Raw genomic sequence first — 18186 nt, 5'->3', positions numbered from 1 at the left:
AGAAGATAGCACCACTTGTTTAGAATCTGAATTACGGACAACATAGCAATGTAAGCCATTTCCTCATGGGAACTGCCCATCTTATTAAATCCCCAGAAAACACCATCAAACTGGTTTCAGGACATCTCTTATGGTTCTCACGCCTTTCCCATTTCCTCCTTCATGTGAAAAGATGACTTCATTGTCAAATGCATGCACTTTTCTGGAGGAGTCATGTGGACCAACAGTGATAGCTACGGAGGGAGGGAAATGGCCCTTCTCACTTTTCTGGTTCTTCAGACCTTCTGCCTTAGGATGACATTTACATGGATTCCGTAATGGACATTTGGTCAGTTTACCTAACTGGAAAAAAGTTGGATTCCAGTGACCTGATAATGTAAAATTTGGGCTTCCAATAGTAACCACCACATGGACTTATCAATTTTTTTTTTTTTTTTTTTTTTGCGAGCAAGTTTACCTTCTTCCAAAGCATTTCAGTTTCTATTGATATGAGGAACCAAAGTACGAAGGCCTATTTAAGTTAATCATATCAATATAAATTCTAATTTTCAAATTTTAAAACCAAATAATAGTAATTACCCTCAAATCCAATTAATTACATGATTCTTTAAGGTTTTCTTCTTAGTGTTAAACCACTAAATTCAACATACTGTAACTGCATAGGAACATCGGAAAACACACTTGACCTGTAGAACAATTCTCTGTAGGGCAAAAATATATAGATTCTTTATGAAAATCATGTGCTAAACATACGAACCGAACACTACACTTTTTCTGTCTCATACATGTAAAAAAAGGAAGCTTAAACTCTTCTGTTTCATGTACAAATAGTCCAGTGATTTCCGTGGGAGAAGGTGGGAGTGGAGAGGCAGGAGGGAGGGTTAGAATCTGAAGGACAGACCTTCAAAATGTGAGTTGCCTTGTTCTTGCTTTACACAGAGGGCAGGCACTCTTGTGGAAATGCTAGATGAGATGATGGAGTCACATGCTCCCTTCCTGTTCACTAGCTGCTGATTGGCCAGCTGCCGCTGCCAGCTGTCCCTGAACTCCAGCCTCCTCCCATATGCTCCAGAGTAACATCTGGAAAACCAGCCCCATCCATCACGCTTGTCACATCTTGCACTCAATCTGCTACCTTCTCTACAGTGTAATGGCATTGTTAAAAAGCATTTTCATTAACATTTATATTTACAAAAAGAAAAACACCTGGCAATTTTTTTTTTCATTAGAACTCCTTAAAGCCATTTCCCTTAAATATTTAAAGAGTTTAATGGTAAGGTTTTTTTTTTTCAAGTTATAAAATAAAAATCCCATTTGAATTTTCTGATGTACAAAAAGAGATAGAGATGAACCATTATGATCACAGAATCAGTTTGTTATTCTGAATACTCACGCCACCATTGTTCCATGAGAAAGTCAGTTTTTAAGATCCAGGGCCACATTACCAGGATTATACCAGAATTATTTGGCAAATGATTTTTCTTTGAAAATGGCACGTGGAGAAGACACTTGTCTGCATAGCATCACAGCAGCAAGAGATCAGAAAAATAAAAAATATTGTTTCATTGTACTTAGAATTTAGAGCTTCTTAGGAAATCAGATGCATTTTTCATCTTTCTCATCAATGGGACTTGATGTCCTTTCCTACTCACAGAATGAGGGTTCAAACAGAAAGCCGTTTTTCTTCACCAGGATGCAGAGATAGCTAAAAGGTTGTTTTGGCAACATTCTTGATCATAAAGAATAATCAACCACTTATTTGTCTTGCGATTTCAAGTTAATTCATTCATATGAGACTTTTTGTCCCCACTTAGGTTTCTTCATCAATGTCTTTAAAAAGTCAAAAGCAATACAAAATTTGTACACCCATTAATTTTCAAACATGACAAAGGAAGGAAAGGGAGAAAATGGCAGACCAGGCCCTGTGCAGTGATAAAGTAACATCATCACATGTCAAAAGGCATATGGATGATGAGAGTGTGGTCACAGAGGACCTCTTCCTTTGCCTAAAAGAAGTCAGTGCCAACCTTGCTGTAAGACTCTGAGGCCTGTCACTCCAAGTTTGACGTCTCTATAGCGGGTAACATGTAGAGAAATAAAAAGAGAATTATGATTTTTCATACTTGGGGAGGGGGGTCATTCTCAATCCACATTAAGAGAGCTCAGAATGTTTGTTGGGTAAGCATTTGCTTGATTTGTGATTTAACGTTGGGTATAATTTTCTTATACTTTTGTGTGTCCTTGTTTTGTTGTGCTGCCATAGGTATCTGCTGTTGGTTTCCCAAAACTCTTAGTTCCTTCCTCCAAACAAGTTCCATTGGGCAATTATGAATTTCTTTGTGGGATGAAGTGAGGTGAAAGACTATAAGAGCCTGTCGCGATGCTGATTTCCATGCTAGTCTTGAAGAAGCACCCGCCACGAGCCCGCATTGATGCTATTTCTTAGGTCTGTGGATCTGCGCATAGAGAGGCTCCAGCTCCTAGGGACAGAGGGACAAAGTGAGACCCATTCTTTTCCAGATAGGAATTTCTGAGACAACTTGGGAAGGAGAGTTTGGGATTAGAACAGAAAGGTGACAATGTATGATGGATGACATTAGGTGATTTTTGGAGTATTTGATCATGGTGCATATCATTTTGGCAACTTATTTTAATCATTAGGAAGAACTACTCACCCTGTTTTGTCCTTGGTTTTCAAGTGAGACTGATTTCTCTGTTAGGAAAATAGCATGATATAGTAGACAGAGCTGAATACTCTGTGTGATATGGACAAGTAACTTATCCTGTCTGAAACTCAGTTTCCCAACCATGAAATGGGAATGATACTGTTCATCCTGTAGGGCTTTTGAAGGATTAGAGATAAAACATCTAAGCACAGTGTTTGGCCATAACAAGTCTTCAGAAAATAGTAACTATTATAATGACTCAAGTGGAGATTTTTTTCAACACAGTTTTATGAATGTCCACTTGATACGGCTGAAATTCTATTTCGACCTGCCCTTTGGTTTCTTTAAGCAGTGATGACTGGGCACACTTCACAGCAAGGGAAACAGCAATTGTGCCTTTAGATCTTAGTTAAAAACTTCTGGGACTTGTTTCCATTCCATCTGCTGTTTCAGGTTGGGCCAGACCTTTGCCTGCGCACATTGAAGTTGTCCTGAGACATACATACACAAGGCGTTCTGTATAGAACATAGCAACCTTTCCATCCAAACTTAGGTGGTAAATGGTGTTTGGCCTTGTTGAAAGCACTTCAGGACTTCATGTCAAAGGCCTGGGATGCACTCGCCAAGCAAGACTAGATCAATGCTCTGGTCTTAAGCATACCATAGATAGGCCCTCCCATTAAAACTGACCTTTATGCTGCCACTATTGGATGTTTGTTCCAGAATTAAATAAACATAGCTACACCCTAATTATGCCATATATTATATATTAGCCTGTATCCTGCCTTGTAAGGAGTAGTGGATCCTTTTTATTTGCTTATTTTCTTGAACTATCACATTGAAATGGCATCCTGTGAGCCCCTCCTGTGGGCCTAGCACACTAGGCATTTTAGAGTACACTGACTTTTTAATTTATCACAATAGCCATGTAAGGCAGATGTTTGATCTCTTTTGCAAATGAGAAATCAAGCACAGAAAAGTTAAGTCATTTGCGCATAGTTACACAGCTAGTGAGTTTGGGGGATGAGACTTAAAAGTAGGTCCAGTACTTTCCCTAGTCTATTACAACAGCTGATAAAAAGGGTCCAACTCTTCAAGCTGTAGTGTGTAGAGTGCTTTGGAGTTTATCAAGTTCCCTCATGTCTTATTTTATCTGCCTAAGAGTTCTAAGAATAGCTTTTATTCTTTCCATCCTCATTCTGCAGATAAAAATGAAAGGTCAGGGAGGTATGTGATCTCAGGGTCATTGTGCTGCCACTCCTGTGTCTCATATATCACATTGTTCATCTTGATTGTAAAGTTGAAATGAACTAAAAGATAATTTTGTCCAGATCCATCATTTTACAGATGAGGAATCTGAAGCCCAGAGAGGAGAGATTTTGTTTCACCAAAGTCACAGGGTTACTTAGTAACCATGCTGAGAATAGGATCCAGGCTATTTTCTTATATACTTACTAGAGGCCTGGTGCACGAAATTCGTGCACTTGGGGGTGGGGATTCCCTCAGCCCTGCTTGCACCCTCTCGCAGTCCGGGAGCCCACGGGGAGCAAGCCTAAGCCATCAGTAGGACATCCTTAGTGCTGCTGCAGAGGCAAGAGAGGCTCCCGCCACTGCCACTGTGCTCGCCAGCCGTGAGCCCAGCTTCTGGCTGAGCAGTGCTCCCCCTGTGGGAGCACACTGACCACCAGGGGGCAGCTCCTGCATTGAATGTCTGCCCCCTGGTGGTCAGGGTGCGTCATAGCAACCGGTTGTTCTGCTGTTCAGTTGATTTGCATATTAGCCTTTTATTATATAGGATTATGTTTATCTTCTTCCAGGGAGAAGGCCCCTCCTAGCCTTCCAGGCACCCTATTTCATAATGTACAAGAGAACCAATTTGTCCTCCAATGCTTTACATCCATGGGACTTTATTCTGTCCTTTAAACATAATGAAAACATGCAATTCTTCTTCCAAGTATCCAATGACAAAGTATGGAGGCCCATTCTTCCACACCCTGCTTCTGGTTACCACTCGCCAGTTCCTTCTGCCATTTTACATGTGAACCTAGCACAGTATGTGTGCAATAAAAGTTTGTTGAACTAATGAATGACTATGATACAATATCAATGTTCTTTACTAAAAACACTCTAATTTGGCTTTAATTCTCTCAAAATCTAATCTAGCAAGATCTAGAGCAAGATGATTTATTAAGCACCTAATCTATTCTCTGTCAACATCTTGAAATGTTTCCAATACATGTTGTAAGGCTAAACTTGTTCGTTTCCTGTGTGTTTGTAATCCACACAGGAAAGAGGGGAGGAAGGGGGAGGTGGGGTGAGCCAAGGTGGAGCTGTCAAGTACAAATCCTGGGAAATGCCATTTTTGGGGTCTACGCCAGGCTATCAGGATGCCTCTTGATCTTCTCTGAGTAGACTTCCTCAGCCCACTCTTCTTTTTGAATGCCCTCAGAATTCAGGCTGCTTTGATCTCACCCTACAATGTGCTCTGTTCTAAGTTTGGAACTAATTTATTCAACGGAGAATGACACCCTAAAACAGAAGAAGACAGCAGGCTCAGATGGGGTAATTAATGCCACACTGCATTAACTTTCTGCAGCTGAGATAAATATTCACACGTCCTTTGCTTGCTGGAATTTAGCTTCAAATACCCATCACAACAGCGGTAACGAGTGCAGTCAACTCTCAATTATCCCCACTAATGAAGGGGAGCAGTGGCGTGGAAACCCCAAGCCGCAGATCGTCCCAAAGTCTGACACTGTGATGCATTATCCGTTTGGGCAGCAGCTTTGCCTTCCTTGTTACCGAATCTTAGACTGTCAGAGCTGGGGGAGCTTGGAAATCACCTGACCCAGAAATTTCCAACCTGACTTCCCACAAGGTCATGATAGGGTCTTGAGGCTGTTTTCAACATTCCAAAATGTCTAAATGGAATCACACGTTAGCACAGCACGCTGGTGTCTTTAGTTTTCACTGGGCAGATTTGACCACATCTTCAAATCCTTCAAAGGCTCCCCATTACCCGCAGGGCAAGGCCAAAGCTCCTTTGCTGGGCACATGAGACCCATTAGTCTCCTAGTCCATTAGAGCTAATAAATGCCCCTTCCAGACCACGAGTCAAACTCAACCATCAGGTCACATATAGCAGGCTTTAAAAAAAGTTTCATTTTTTAACACCTCTGCCACAATGTTCTTTCTGAAATGGATTTGGTCATGCCAGTCTCCTGCTTGAAATGACCCTCCTGACTCCTTATTACCCCAAGGATAATGCAAACACCTCAGGATGGCACAGGAGGCCTTTCCAATAATATGGCTTCACTCTCTCCTATGCCCCCTTCCATCTGGTACTTCTGGTCTACCTGACAAGGCAGGCACTTCCCACCTCTGAAACTCTGCTCAGGCAGTTCCTTCTGCCTTTGGGCCTCTCTTTGTCCTGCACCTGAGATTCCCTACTTTCAGAATCATTTCAAATATAATGGCTTCCTAGACTCTCTAGTGCTCTGTGTAGACCTCTGTCTACAGTGCCACCATGTAGCTCCTAAACCCTCTACACAGTGAGCTCCACTACACCCTTCACATCAGTATCCTAGATGCTGAGTGAGAGCTTGGAACATGGGCAGCACACCTGCTAACAACATGGAGATTGAGGATGTGAGTGAATAAATGAGCAGTTCTTCTTTTATCAGGAGCTGGTGAATCCTCATGAACTTTAAGCTCAGTTGGGCCTGGCATCTTAATATCTTCATTTCTAGAGGACAATAAAGTAGATGGAAAACCAGACAATACAAATAAAACCCAAACCAACTAACCAATCTTTGACTTAAGTTGACTCCCCTGTTTGCTGGGAGGTGCAGTGAAGGGATGAAAGCATGCAGATTTGAAATCAGGCAGATCTAGTTAGTATCCCCACTGCCAATTCCCTGCAGCCTGAGGCCCCTGGGGACACACTTGCAGTGGAACCTGCTGGGCTGATTACTCACTGCAGCGAGGGAGCCACGGTATCTGTGTAAGAGGGCCTTAGGAAGGGCTTGTTACAGGCTTGGGCTTATGTTAGATGATTTGGGGGAGAGCCAAGAATGTAAGGGTTTTTTTCTCTAGGGTGGATGCCCTTAGGAAGCAGGACTATGATTATTTTAATAAATCTCATCTTGAGGGTAGAAAGAATGGAGCAAGGTTAAAGGGAGGAGAGAAGGATGTTTGGTCATTTTTATACTGTGGACGATGCTTATGTTGCCTGTCCTGGGCCATGGCTACTGAGTGATCTTGTCTTGACTATCATGGTCACAGAGTGGTCTTGTCTGATGCTGATGATCAGTGAACTAGTTAGTTCACAGTCAACAGAGCACCAAGGCCTCGCTGTGAGGATGGGGCTCCTGGCTGCCAGGCTGCCATCTTCTTTCTCACTGTTACCCACTTAGTACCCATAGGACTCTGTGATGGTCCCTTAGCCATCTGAGAGCCAGTTTCCTTATCTGTCAAATGAAGCTAGAAATCCTTTCTGTGAGCTGTGCCGTGAGCATTAAAGGGGAAAATACACCGAGATTGCCTAGCACAGAGGAGGCAGTCTCTAAGACAAACTAGGTTCCCATATGTCTGGCCCATGGCTTTATGCTTACTCTGCAGAAGATGCTCTTAGGCCTAAAATCACCTGTCAGTGGCTTCTTCTTCACAGCATGTAAGAGCCGCTACAACTGGGCTCTGTGATGAAACCTAATACTGTCTGTGGATCAGCCCGGGACACTGGACAGAAAGAATGTGCGTTCATCTGAGGAATCTGGCTGCAGGCCCTGTGGAGAACAGAGACTTCCACATACTTGCAGAGCAGAACACAAGTATGAATCATGTGCTCATGTACAGCAGCCAGGCAGAACCGCAGAGTGATAACAGCTTACATTTACAGAAACATTTGCAGTCTCTAAAGGCCTTTTCTGTATCACATTCGTGATCTCACGTGGGCATCACACTGAGGCTGTACCCTGGGCAATCCCATTTCCATTTACAGAGAAGCAGCAAGGCTCCCCAGAGTTTGGTGACTTGCCCCAGGTCACTCAGCCAGCACAGGGCATACCTGGAATATAACAAGGTTTTTGTTTTTTTTTAGCTTTAAATTTTGTGGTAAAATATATATGGCATAGCTTTTGCCATTTTAATCATTTATACAATTCAATGGCATTAGTTACATTCATAATGTTGTGCAACCATCACCACTATTTCCAAAACTCTTTTCTTCATCCCAAACAGACTCTGTCCCCATTAAACAGTAACACCCTATTCCCCTTTATCTCCAAGCCCTAGTAACCTCTAATCTACTTTCCATTTCTATGAAATTACCGATTCTGATTTTTAAATCAGTTTCACCGAGGTATGATTTACATACAATGAAAGGTTCCTATGTTGCCTATGCAGTTTGATGAGTTTTGACAAATGTACACACCTGTGTGCCTACCCACCATAATCAAGTAGGACATTTCCTCACCCTAAAAACTCTGTCCTTCTCAGTCCACCCCTCACTCAGGTGCTGATCGGCTTCTGACCATTATCAATTAGATTTGTTTTTCCTAGAGTTTCTTGGAAGCACATCCAGCCACTGCCCTCTCCACCACCACGTGTAGGTGTCAGAGCAAGAAGGGCCCTCAGGCTGGCAGTTCCTGTCTTACAGGCAGACACTGAAGCCTCCAGATCTGATGACTGTTTAGCCCAAAGTCCAGGAGAGACGGTGGAGAGCCAGGAGGGCAGCCCAGGTCTGATCCCATTACTGTGCTGGTTTCCTCGCTCCCCCATCTAGCCCAGCTCCTTTGGCTGGTAGTACAGGGCAAACAGTGTATTCTAGCTGTGCCCACTACTCCACGTGACTTAAAACCATGCTGCAATCTCGATCTCCTGTTTGGTTTTCTTTTCTGACCTCCAGAGTCTCACATCCAGGATCTCTGGTCTCAAACTAAACCTGCTTTTTTCTGCTCAAGCATGTTGTTTTATGTACCTTAGTGCAGGGATTGGTACCACCTAGGCCTCAAAACCAGGAGCCTGGGGTAACTCTAGACTACGTCCCCTTCCTCCCATTTCCCTTCAGTCTTAATCTCCTCCGGATGTCATCTTTTAGGTATCTCTTGGCCCAAAGCCTACCTCCCCATCCTGGCCGACGGTGCCCTCAGCCAGACCCTTCACATCTCTTGCCTGAGCCTTCCCGATGGCGTGGGTTGGACTTCCCTCTAAGTGCCGTGCCTGCGGAATGGACGGATTATTTTCTGTTCCTGTGGCTTTGTTTTAAGACTCTGCTGTTTGGTTCTACTCAAAAACAGAATAGTAATAATCATCCTGAAGACACATATTGTACTTTCAAAGCTTGCAAAGCACTTTCTTATTCATGAAATCGTATGATTCTGGGAAGCCTTGGGAGGAGCTGTTCTAATTATCCATATTTACCCATATGAGGGACCAGGGTTTAGAGGGGTTATATGTCTAGAGCCATCTGCTTTGGAACCATCATTCAGACCCAAGTCCCCTGAACTCTGTGTGTCTTTTTTTCTTCTTCTTCTTTCCTTTTCCTCTCTTTTTTTTTCTTTTTTTTATGATTCTTCTTCTCCAAGCATCTGAAGTTCAGCTTTCTTTTCCCTCGAACACTAGAAATCCATCAGGTATTATTTTATATGTTTTGGGTTCCTGCTATGAAGATCAGTATTAAAAAACGACAGCAGCTTGTTATTTATGGCAATATCTGCTGTTAGTAAGGGAGACAGAGCAAACAGTTCCCTATTGTTACAGACGCTACTTTGGCTTGACAGCTGGGAAAGTCTGATAGGCAGTTTATTTACTTAGCCATTAAACCAAATAAATGTTTTCATTTTTCTTTCATCTCCTCAAACGCTAACATTTTGCCCTTAAAATTGGTCCAGCAACACATCAGTGAAGTATAAATTACCTGCCATTCCCACACCAGCCATTATAATATTATTTGGGTTCTTTTTTGCCCCCATTGACCCAGTCTTTCAAAGACACGTGATTCTCCCAGGTGGAAGGGGAGGAGAAAAAGGAAATAACTGAAGATATTTCGCTTTATTGCTAACACAGGAATGCCATTTGAGATGGGCCCCGAAGCTCCCACCTTCAAGGCTGGAGTCCCTTGGTTTCCTCTTACTGTGGTGCAAAGCGGCTTTAACTTATCAACAGATGTCACCCTGCCTACTCAGAATTGTGCAGGTATTCCTAATAAAAAAAACAGCTGGAGATAATGGTTGTGAGGGCGATAAGGAAGACAGGACTCCTGCTTTCCCATTGTATGAAGGCACAGGGGAAAATAAAACCACGGATGGAACCATCCCTGCATGTTATCCCCTCTGAACGCCTGGAAAGGCACTAAGAAATTGCAGTTAGTAAATTTCCAGCTGGTCGGATGGTGAATGGAATGGAGACAGAAAAATCAAACGTGGCTTGCTATTGATGGAGAGGTCCGGAAAGGCTCATTTGGACTTCCGGGTGGGTGGCTGGGGATATGTCTGCAAGGCTGGCATCAGCCCCTTGGCATGCAATTCTTGATAGGCAATTGTAAAACTGCCAGGCTAAGCTTTCAAGGGGAGAAAATTGCTTCATTGCAGATTAGAGTCCAGCCCTCCTTTGGAGCTGGGAGCTGCTTATGATGATTTACATGTAACTATAAGACTGTTGTTTTTTGTTTTGTTTTTTCTTTTGAAGTGAAAAGAGGCCTGTGAGGCCCTAACTAGTGTCATTCTGACTACAGGACAGGGAAGGTCAGAGAGCTAAGAAGTGGGTTTTTCTTTCCTTCCCCACTTCAAAACTGTGTCGAGGCACGTTAAAAGTTAATTATCTGAAGATATAAAGTACAAAGCAAAATCTCCCAGCCAATGGCCTGGGTCCTTATGGTAGAATTTATTTAACAGAAGGTCTAATGTACATAATCCAAGGTAGTGGAGAACCTACATTTATTGAGCACATATGATGATGCTGGCGTTGGTGGTGATGTTAGTGGTGGTGTTGGTGGTGATGGTGGTGACACTGTTGTTGTTGGTATTGATGGTGATGTTGTTATTGTTGATGGTATTGATGGTGTTGGTGTTGGTGTTGGCGGTGATGTTGGTGTTGGTTTTGGTGGTGGTGGTGGTGATGGGATGGTGTGGCAGCTAACATTTATTAGGTGTTTACTATGTGTCAGACATGGTACTAAGAGCTTCACAAACATCACCTCATGTAGTTCAAACAATAACTCTATGAGGAAGCACTCTTTTTATCCTAATTTTTCAAAATAAGACAGAGATAGTATAAAACCTCCTCAGGGTCATAGAACTAGTAAGTGGTAGCCAGATTCTCAACTCGGACAGTTTCACTCTAGAACCCAAATTTTTAAGCTGAGTTTTCAGCTAGGTACTGAGTGTCTGCCTCCATGCTAGAGACTCACCTTATGCTTTCTCAGTTAACATCATGGGTAATATAAGCCTTTTCTAGCAGATGAAGAAACCAAGACTCAACAGGCATTATGGTTCTTGCCCAAGACTTCTTGCTCTTAAGTAGCTGAGCTAGAATTTGAACTCAAGTTCCAAATCCTAAGCTCTTCTCACTACACCATGCTACATCCATTCACAACTCAGCCACGGCTTAGGGTTCTGGATGGAGCAACAAATGCAGAACAGGCTGAAGCCCCACATGACAGTTCAGCTTACATCACTCTCTCAAGCTGAACAGGCTCATAAATATGAGGGTTTGATACATTGATCTGCAAATGGTCCAAGTCATCCTTGTTTTCTAGCAGAACTTCAATTTTAGGATGATGTTTGCTGTTATCCTGATGAATGGCTCATTGCCTCTAGTTCATTCATCAAAATTTTCAAGGCAAGATGGAGCATGTGAAATAACACATGTGCAAGGGGTAGAAAACCTCCTGGAGATTCTTCCCAAAGGAGTCCACCCAGGTTACTCAACTTTTCTCTTTTCTGGAACATGATTTTGCCTTTAACTCGCCAGCTCCCCAAATAGCTTTGCAAGATTGATAGTGTAGATGGGTATCAGTCTTGCAAAGACTGATCATGGTTTTGGATGGCATGATGTATAATTATGTGCTATTGTACTGATCTAACAGGGCAAAATATACAGTATATTAAGTTCTTTGATCATGAACTCTATTAACAAAATACACTCTCAAAGCACTCTTAGCTTTCAATAACCATCCCAGTAACTTACATGTGACCTGAGAATGATTACAAGGGAGCCTCAGAATCCATTTATGAACAGTGAAAACTATTTACCATTTTAATGGTTCTGACCACGCTGTTCAGGACTAAAGAAAAGGAAGCTCTGTGGATACAGCCTAGCAGTCCCCCATACTATGGAAAACTAGGAAAGTATCTGAAAATTAAACACATTTGTCAAGGAGTGACTGAGAAATCATGTCAGGGTAACAAGGTATACTTCTGTCTCCTGAGAAGGTTCACCTCATCAGCAACTCTTTCTCTGGATCAAATCAGATGTATTGAAATTCAAGTGCCAAAAGCCACTTGTAGTAAATGGGAGCATACCTCTCTCAAAGTAGCTGCTGATGGAATCTGAAGTGGCTGGGAGCCAGCATACGCTGTAGTACAGGTATAAACCGCAGAGCCCCGGAGTGAATGCTGCATGTCTTTGGCCTTTGAATTTCCCTTTCCCATTGGGAAGGGGGCAGGGCCCCTTTTGGCTAGACACAATGGGCTACCATGTTCTTACATCTCTATCAGTCTTACTTCAAGCACTACTTATTGTTGCTTCTTAGTCTGGATTCTCAGTGTGTTTGGTTGGAGTGCAGGCAAATGCAGTGACACTTTGTTTATCAGATTAAAACATCGGAACCATGTCTCACTGAAAATTGATCAGGGTGGGCAGAATGTGTCCATCTCGGAATTGATGCTTTCAGAAACTGGATCCACGTTAAGTAGCATTGACCACGCCTCATTCTGTCATCACCAGTCATTGCGAACATATCATTAATAAAATAATAGGGCCATTCCCCACTCTTCACCTCTACCCCTACCTCCCAATATATGTCAAAGGTCATGCATCCATGAAGAAAAATTAGGTGACAAACAGACATCAGGCAAGGAGAGATGATGTGAACATTCAGGGATATGCTCAGCAAGGAGAGATGGTACAAAGATCAGGGATGTAACTTTCAAAGTGAGGAACAGGCAAAAAAGGGAAAGCAGATGGCTTAAGGATGAAGGAGATAAAAGGACAGATACCTACCCAGACCTGTGCTATCTAGCTACCGGCCTGTGGACTTATATTATCAGCACTGGGCTCCCCACTGGGCTCCCCAAATGGATCACTGTTGGATGAGGCCTGTGATCCATCGGGCTAGAACACAAGAAGATAACACTCTTTTTTTCCTTTTCAACAATTGAAAATATAAGACAGCTGGGCACACTTCCATGCACACAAGTAATCGGCTATTTTAATGCAGGCAGCAACTTCAGTTAGAGGATACCGCGCCCACAAATGCGAGAACTTGTAAGAACAACTTAATAAAAGGACAATGGTTTTTAGCTGCTCATTGGAACATAAAGCCCCTTAGTGACCCCTTTAGAACTTAAGCGCCTGAGCCAGCATTCTTTTCTACTTAGGTTTCCTCATGCATTGTCCATTTCAGCTATAGAGGTTTTGCAGTTAAGGAAAAACAAAAACAGAAAGAATAAGCCCGTCACTTACAGCTTCTTGCTCTTCGCTTTTGCTGGGACTTTCAAAGCCCTCTTCGAAGATGTCATCTGTGGTAGGGTCACTGGCGTGGGATGCAGATGACTTGGACGGAGAGCTCTGTCTAGGGGCTGGCGTTGGAGCTGCACAGAGACCATGCAAAGAGATGAAACCCAGTAAGTGCCTGGCTGCAAACATGCGTACCTCACAGAAACCTCGGGGACCTGGTTACGTTCCAGTCAAGTCACAGGACTCCTCTTCCTATCACAGGTAAATCAGGTGAACAGTTTAATATTTCCTTTGTACATATTTATCTTGTTCTCTCAATTCTTTTTTAAGTCTATTTTTTAACTTTATTTTTATTGTTGACACTATTACAGATGTTCTCATTCCCCCTACCCCCCCTTGCCCATCTCCACCCAGCCCCCACCCCGCTTCTCTCTGGCCACTGTTGTCTGTGTCCATTCTTTGGCTAATCTCTTCACCTTCTTCCACCCTCTCTCCCCCCTCCTGTCTCCCTCCCCTCTGACAGCTGTCAGTCTGTTCCATGTATCTCACATTCTTGACCGTCAGGAAGAAGCTGGTCCACATGAATGAAATAAACAATGGTTCTCAAGGGATAGTCCCTGAATCAGCAGCAGCAGCCACATCTGGGCACTTAATAGAAATGCAAATATCCAGACCTACTGAATCAGAGACCGTGTTTCTGCACGCTCAAGTTGAGAACCATACTTTTTTCCCTTCTCTCTTGCTTAACATCATACAATTAATTCAGTAAGAATAAATAGATCAGAGAACAATGATACACATTGATTGAATGCCATCTATGTGCCAGATACTGTCAGAAATGTTACAGACAACATCTGTAACCCACATAACACCTCTTCAGAGTAGGGTTATGACAATTACACAGAAGAGGCACGTGAAGGTTGCTAAACTGCTCCAGGCCACACAGTTGGCAACTGGTAGAACCCAGCTTCATCCCCTGACACACAGTAAATATTTGTTTGATAAACACATGCTAAATAAGGCATGTCTCAGGGATCTGGGAAAATGGCTATAACTGGTGGTCACTTTGAAGCTGGTGCTGCAGTCCTCATTCTATATGGGTGTTCATCTTCTGTCCTGATATTCCCACATTTTCCTTGTCTCATTTGTTCCAGAGGTTTATAACAAATACGCCATTTGAAACTATTCTTCCTTTAAAAATTTCTAATTTGCTATTGAAAATACCATTCACTGGCTCAGACCAAGTGAGGGGTACTGTGGCTTAAGCTGGTAGCTGAATTTCAACACCATTGATAAGCACCTCCTGCCATCACTTCTCAAAATTTACTATAGTCTGGCTGCTTATCAAACAGTGAGTGAATCTCAAACTTGGTGAGTTCCTCTTGCCTCAATGGACTTATATTTAGAATAACAATGCAGTTTGTTATGTGCTAGTGAGCTAGACAGTGCTAGGCACTTCGCATCCACTATACTTTCTAATATAAATATGCTATTGTTTGTTTTTCTGATGAAAATACTGCAGTTTAGAGAGGTGAAGTGATTTTTTTCTCAGGGTTAACACAGTTATGAAAGAGGAGCACTAGGATTTTAAAACATGTTTAATCCTCACTCAAGGATATTTTTTCCATTTATTTCTTGAGAGAGTGGAAGGGAGGGGGGAGGAGGAGAGAAAGATGGAAGGGAGAGAGGGGCAAAGACACACAGAGAGAAACATCGGCGTGAGAGAGACACATCAATTTGTTGCCTCCCTCACACATCCCTGCAACCAAGGTACAAACCCTTGACGGGGAATCAAACTCGTGACCCTTTGGTACTTGAGCCGACACTCTAACCACTGAACAACCGGCCAAGGAAGGAGCACTGGAGTTTAACACTGTCTGACACTGTCTACTCAACTGTGTTATTCTGTTGGAGGTTTACTGTTGGTCTAACTGATCCTCCACTCAAAACATATTAAAGAGGATGCTGATAGAAAAGAGGACAAAAGGCTGGTTTCACTCATTTTCTTTAAAATAAAATATTAAGTTTTTCTCTCATTTAAAAGGAAGTCTGTTTTGTTCCATGAGATGATTATGGAACAAACAAGTTAGCGTAGGTTTAAGTGAGATAAGCTATATGGAAACACTCTAAGTTGTGGACGTTTAATAGTTATTAGTATAATTCGATTCTGACTTGTGTTTGAAGTGTTTTATTGCTTACCAAAGGCTCAGAACCCCAGGTAATAGTTATTAGTATAATTCGATTCTGACTTGTGTTTAATAGTTATTAGTATAATTCGATTCTGACTTATTGCTTACCAAAGGCTCAGAACCCCAGCTGACCTGCCAATTCTGAGAGATTCATACTTACCGAGTGAAATCAATAGGGAGTATAACTAGGAGTTAATTTATGCAAGCGTCTTAACCTTCAGGAGGTTTTATGGACTATCTCCAGCTCTAAAACGCTAGGAGTTAATTTATGCAAGCGTCTTAACCTTCAGGAAAACAGTGATTCTCAAACTGGGGCAATTTCACTCCCAGGGGACACTTGGCAACAGCCAGAGTCACTTTTGACCATGACTAGCGAGCAGGTGTATAATACCACTGGCATCTGGTGGGTGGAGGCCAGGGATGCTGCTTCACACCCTACAATGCACAGGAGAGCCTCCTCAACCAGCATCAATAGTGCCAAGGCTGCCAAACCTGCTCCCAGACACACCAGTAAGTGGGTGTCCTTGGTTTTGTCTGTTTCATTCTCTGCAACCTTCCCCTGTTATAGATACTATGCCAACAGTACAAGACGTGTAGGGATAATGAAGACACACTTCCTGTCCTCAAAGGACTTCAACTCCCCTCTGCTGTTTGTGGCTGGCACACTGAAAGAGAAATATTTGTTTTCCAAAGATGCTTGCTTATTTATGCATGACTGTCATGTCTTTAATATTTCATTGCTTTTATTCATTATTCTTCCTTGAAACATTGAGATGCTCCCCCATGTATATCATCTGGCCTGAGCAGAAGTAGGTTGCTTATCCATTTCAGAACAGTATCCTCAATCTGACTGCAATGACAGTATCTAATTATGTGAACATTAGATTCTGTGTGTGTATGGACAATTCATGGCATTGGCCAAGAAATGATCCGTGTCAGTTGTGACAGTAATGAAAACGTCAAACTCATTGTTCCATGAGCCTTTTCTTTCTCCTTATCAATTGTCAAGGCACAGGCTGAATCTGCAGACACCCTCCCCAAACAGTGTCGACCAAGCACAAGTGTGTTCAAGTGTATCTCTGACTGTGATTGGCTGCACAGTTCTGGTTTCCCAGATGTTTGCAGCAGAAAAGTGAGCTGGGCTAGAACCACTGAATATCAGAAGTGGAATGGGGCACACTGCCTATCACTTACTTTACCTACAACATAGCTGAGGTTAAGAGAAGTCCTACCCACACCCAAGGACACAGCATGTGGTGGAGGAGCCAAGATTAGAGCCCTGGTCCAGAGCTCTGCACAAAACCACTCCATAAAACTACATGCAATAAAACAATATACAATAAAACTATTTCAAACGCTGTGAAGTATACTACAGAATGTTTTAGCACATGTACCATTGAATCCTTTTAATAATCCCAAGCCCAAGATAGATGAGGAAATCAAGGCTCAGAGAAATAAAATGACGTGTGCAGAGTCACAAAACTAGTAAGTAATAAAGCTTCTGTCCAGTTCCCAGTCCTGAGCCTCTTGCAGGCCATCATCTTTTCTCTCTGACTAGCCTCTAAGCTTTGAGTCCCAATCTGGCTTCAGCTATACCAATTGTAGGAGGCCTTATGGTTGCTATATCTCTGCCCTAACTTTTTCCTGATCTTAATGTTCTAATATTTTATCCTTGTTTCTAAAATTATTTAATTCACATATACCATTCATTTTTATTTTAATGAGCCATACAAAGATCCTGTATCATTACTGGGCTATACACAAGTGAGTGAACGAGTGAATAAAATAATGAATGAATGAGCAAATGAACAGAAACCTAAGAGGCAGAGTGATGTGATGGAAAATCAACAGGTTTATATTCAATTCTACCACTTTGTCTATTCTCTTTGTCATTGGATCTCACTTTCATTATCTGTCAAATAGGTCTAATGCAACTTGTCATAAGCATTGTTCTGAGCATAAAAATAATAAATGTAAAGCATGTGGGGAGGTACGGATGTTATAGTAAGAGTAACATAAACAAAGAGTCCTATTGAATACTAAAGGCCCGAAGCATGAAATTTGTGCACGAGTAGGGCCCCTAGCCCTGGATGGTGATTAGGGTTGATCAGGGCCTTCTGGCTGCCGGCCAGGGCCTCCTTTTGTTCTGCACTGCCCCCCTGGTGGTCAGCACATGTCATAGCGAGCGATCAGTCTCCCAGTCAAAGTCCCACAGGGACAATTTGCATTTTATATCTACAGTAATAAAAGATAAACATGCAAATTGACTGTACCTTCACTACGCCTTAAGCCATGCCCACCAGCCAATCAGAGTGACTATATGCAAATTAACCCAACCAAGATGGCAGCCAGCAGCCACGGAGCTGGAGCAAGCAGGAGGCTTGGTTGCCCCAATGATGGAGGAAGCCAAGCTTCCCACCTGCCATGGCCCAGCTCTGAGCTCCACTCAAAGCAACAAAGTTTTAATTATAGAAGGTAAATAAACCCCAGATACCTGCTTTCAGCCAGCCGTGGCCACGGAGCTGGAGCAAGCAAGAGTGGGTTGCCCCTGGTGATGGAGTAAGCCAAGCTTCCCTCCCACCCGCCCTGGCTGGTTCTGAGCTCCTCTCAAGGCTACAAAGTTTCAATTATAGAAGGTAAATAAATCCCAGAAT

The 18186-nt window shown here is 42.7% G+C and overlaps 1 protein-coding gene across 6 annotated transcripts in view; it reads right to left on the bottom strand.

The window, feature by feature from the left end:
- Nucleotides 1-2236: 2236 nt before the first annotated feature.
- Nucleotides 2237-18186, bottom strand: part of DAB1 (Dab, reelin signal transducer, homolog 1 (Drosophila)) — a 1114147-nt gene continuing 1098197 nt past the window's right edge. For all 6 annotated transcript variants that reach the window (XM_014542563.1, XM_014542562.1, XM_014542565.1 and 3 more), the window contains 3 exons: nt 13350-13477; nt 12888-12998; nt 2237-2480 (listed from right to left, as the gene is read on the bottom strand). In XM_014542563.1, the coding sequence (XP_014398049.1) occupies nt 12903-12998; nt 13350-13477 (224 nt within the window). In that variant the 3' untranslated portion in view covers nt 2237-2480; nt 12888-12902. The remainder of the gene's footprint in view (nt 2481-12887; nt 12999-13349; nt 13478-18186) is intronic.

This window comes from Myotis brandtii, unplaced genomic scaffold (assembly GCF_000412655.1).
Source record: "Myotis brandtii unplaced genomic scaffold, ASM41265v1 scaffold304, whole genome shotgun sequence".
In the NCBI taxonomy this organism is placed as follows: Eukaryota; Metazoa; Chordata; class Mammalia; order Chiroptera; family Vespertilionidae; genus Myotis; species Myotis brandtii.
The sequence above is the reverse complement of the archived record's forward strand: the minus strand, read 5'-3'. Positions and strand labels throughout refer to the sequence as shown.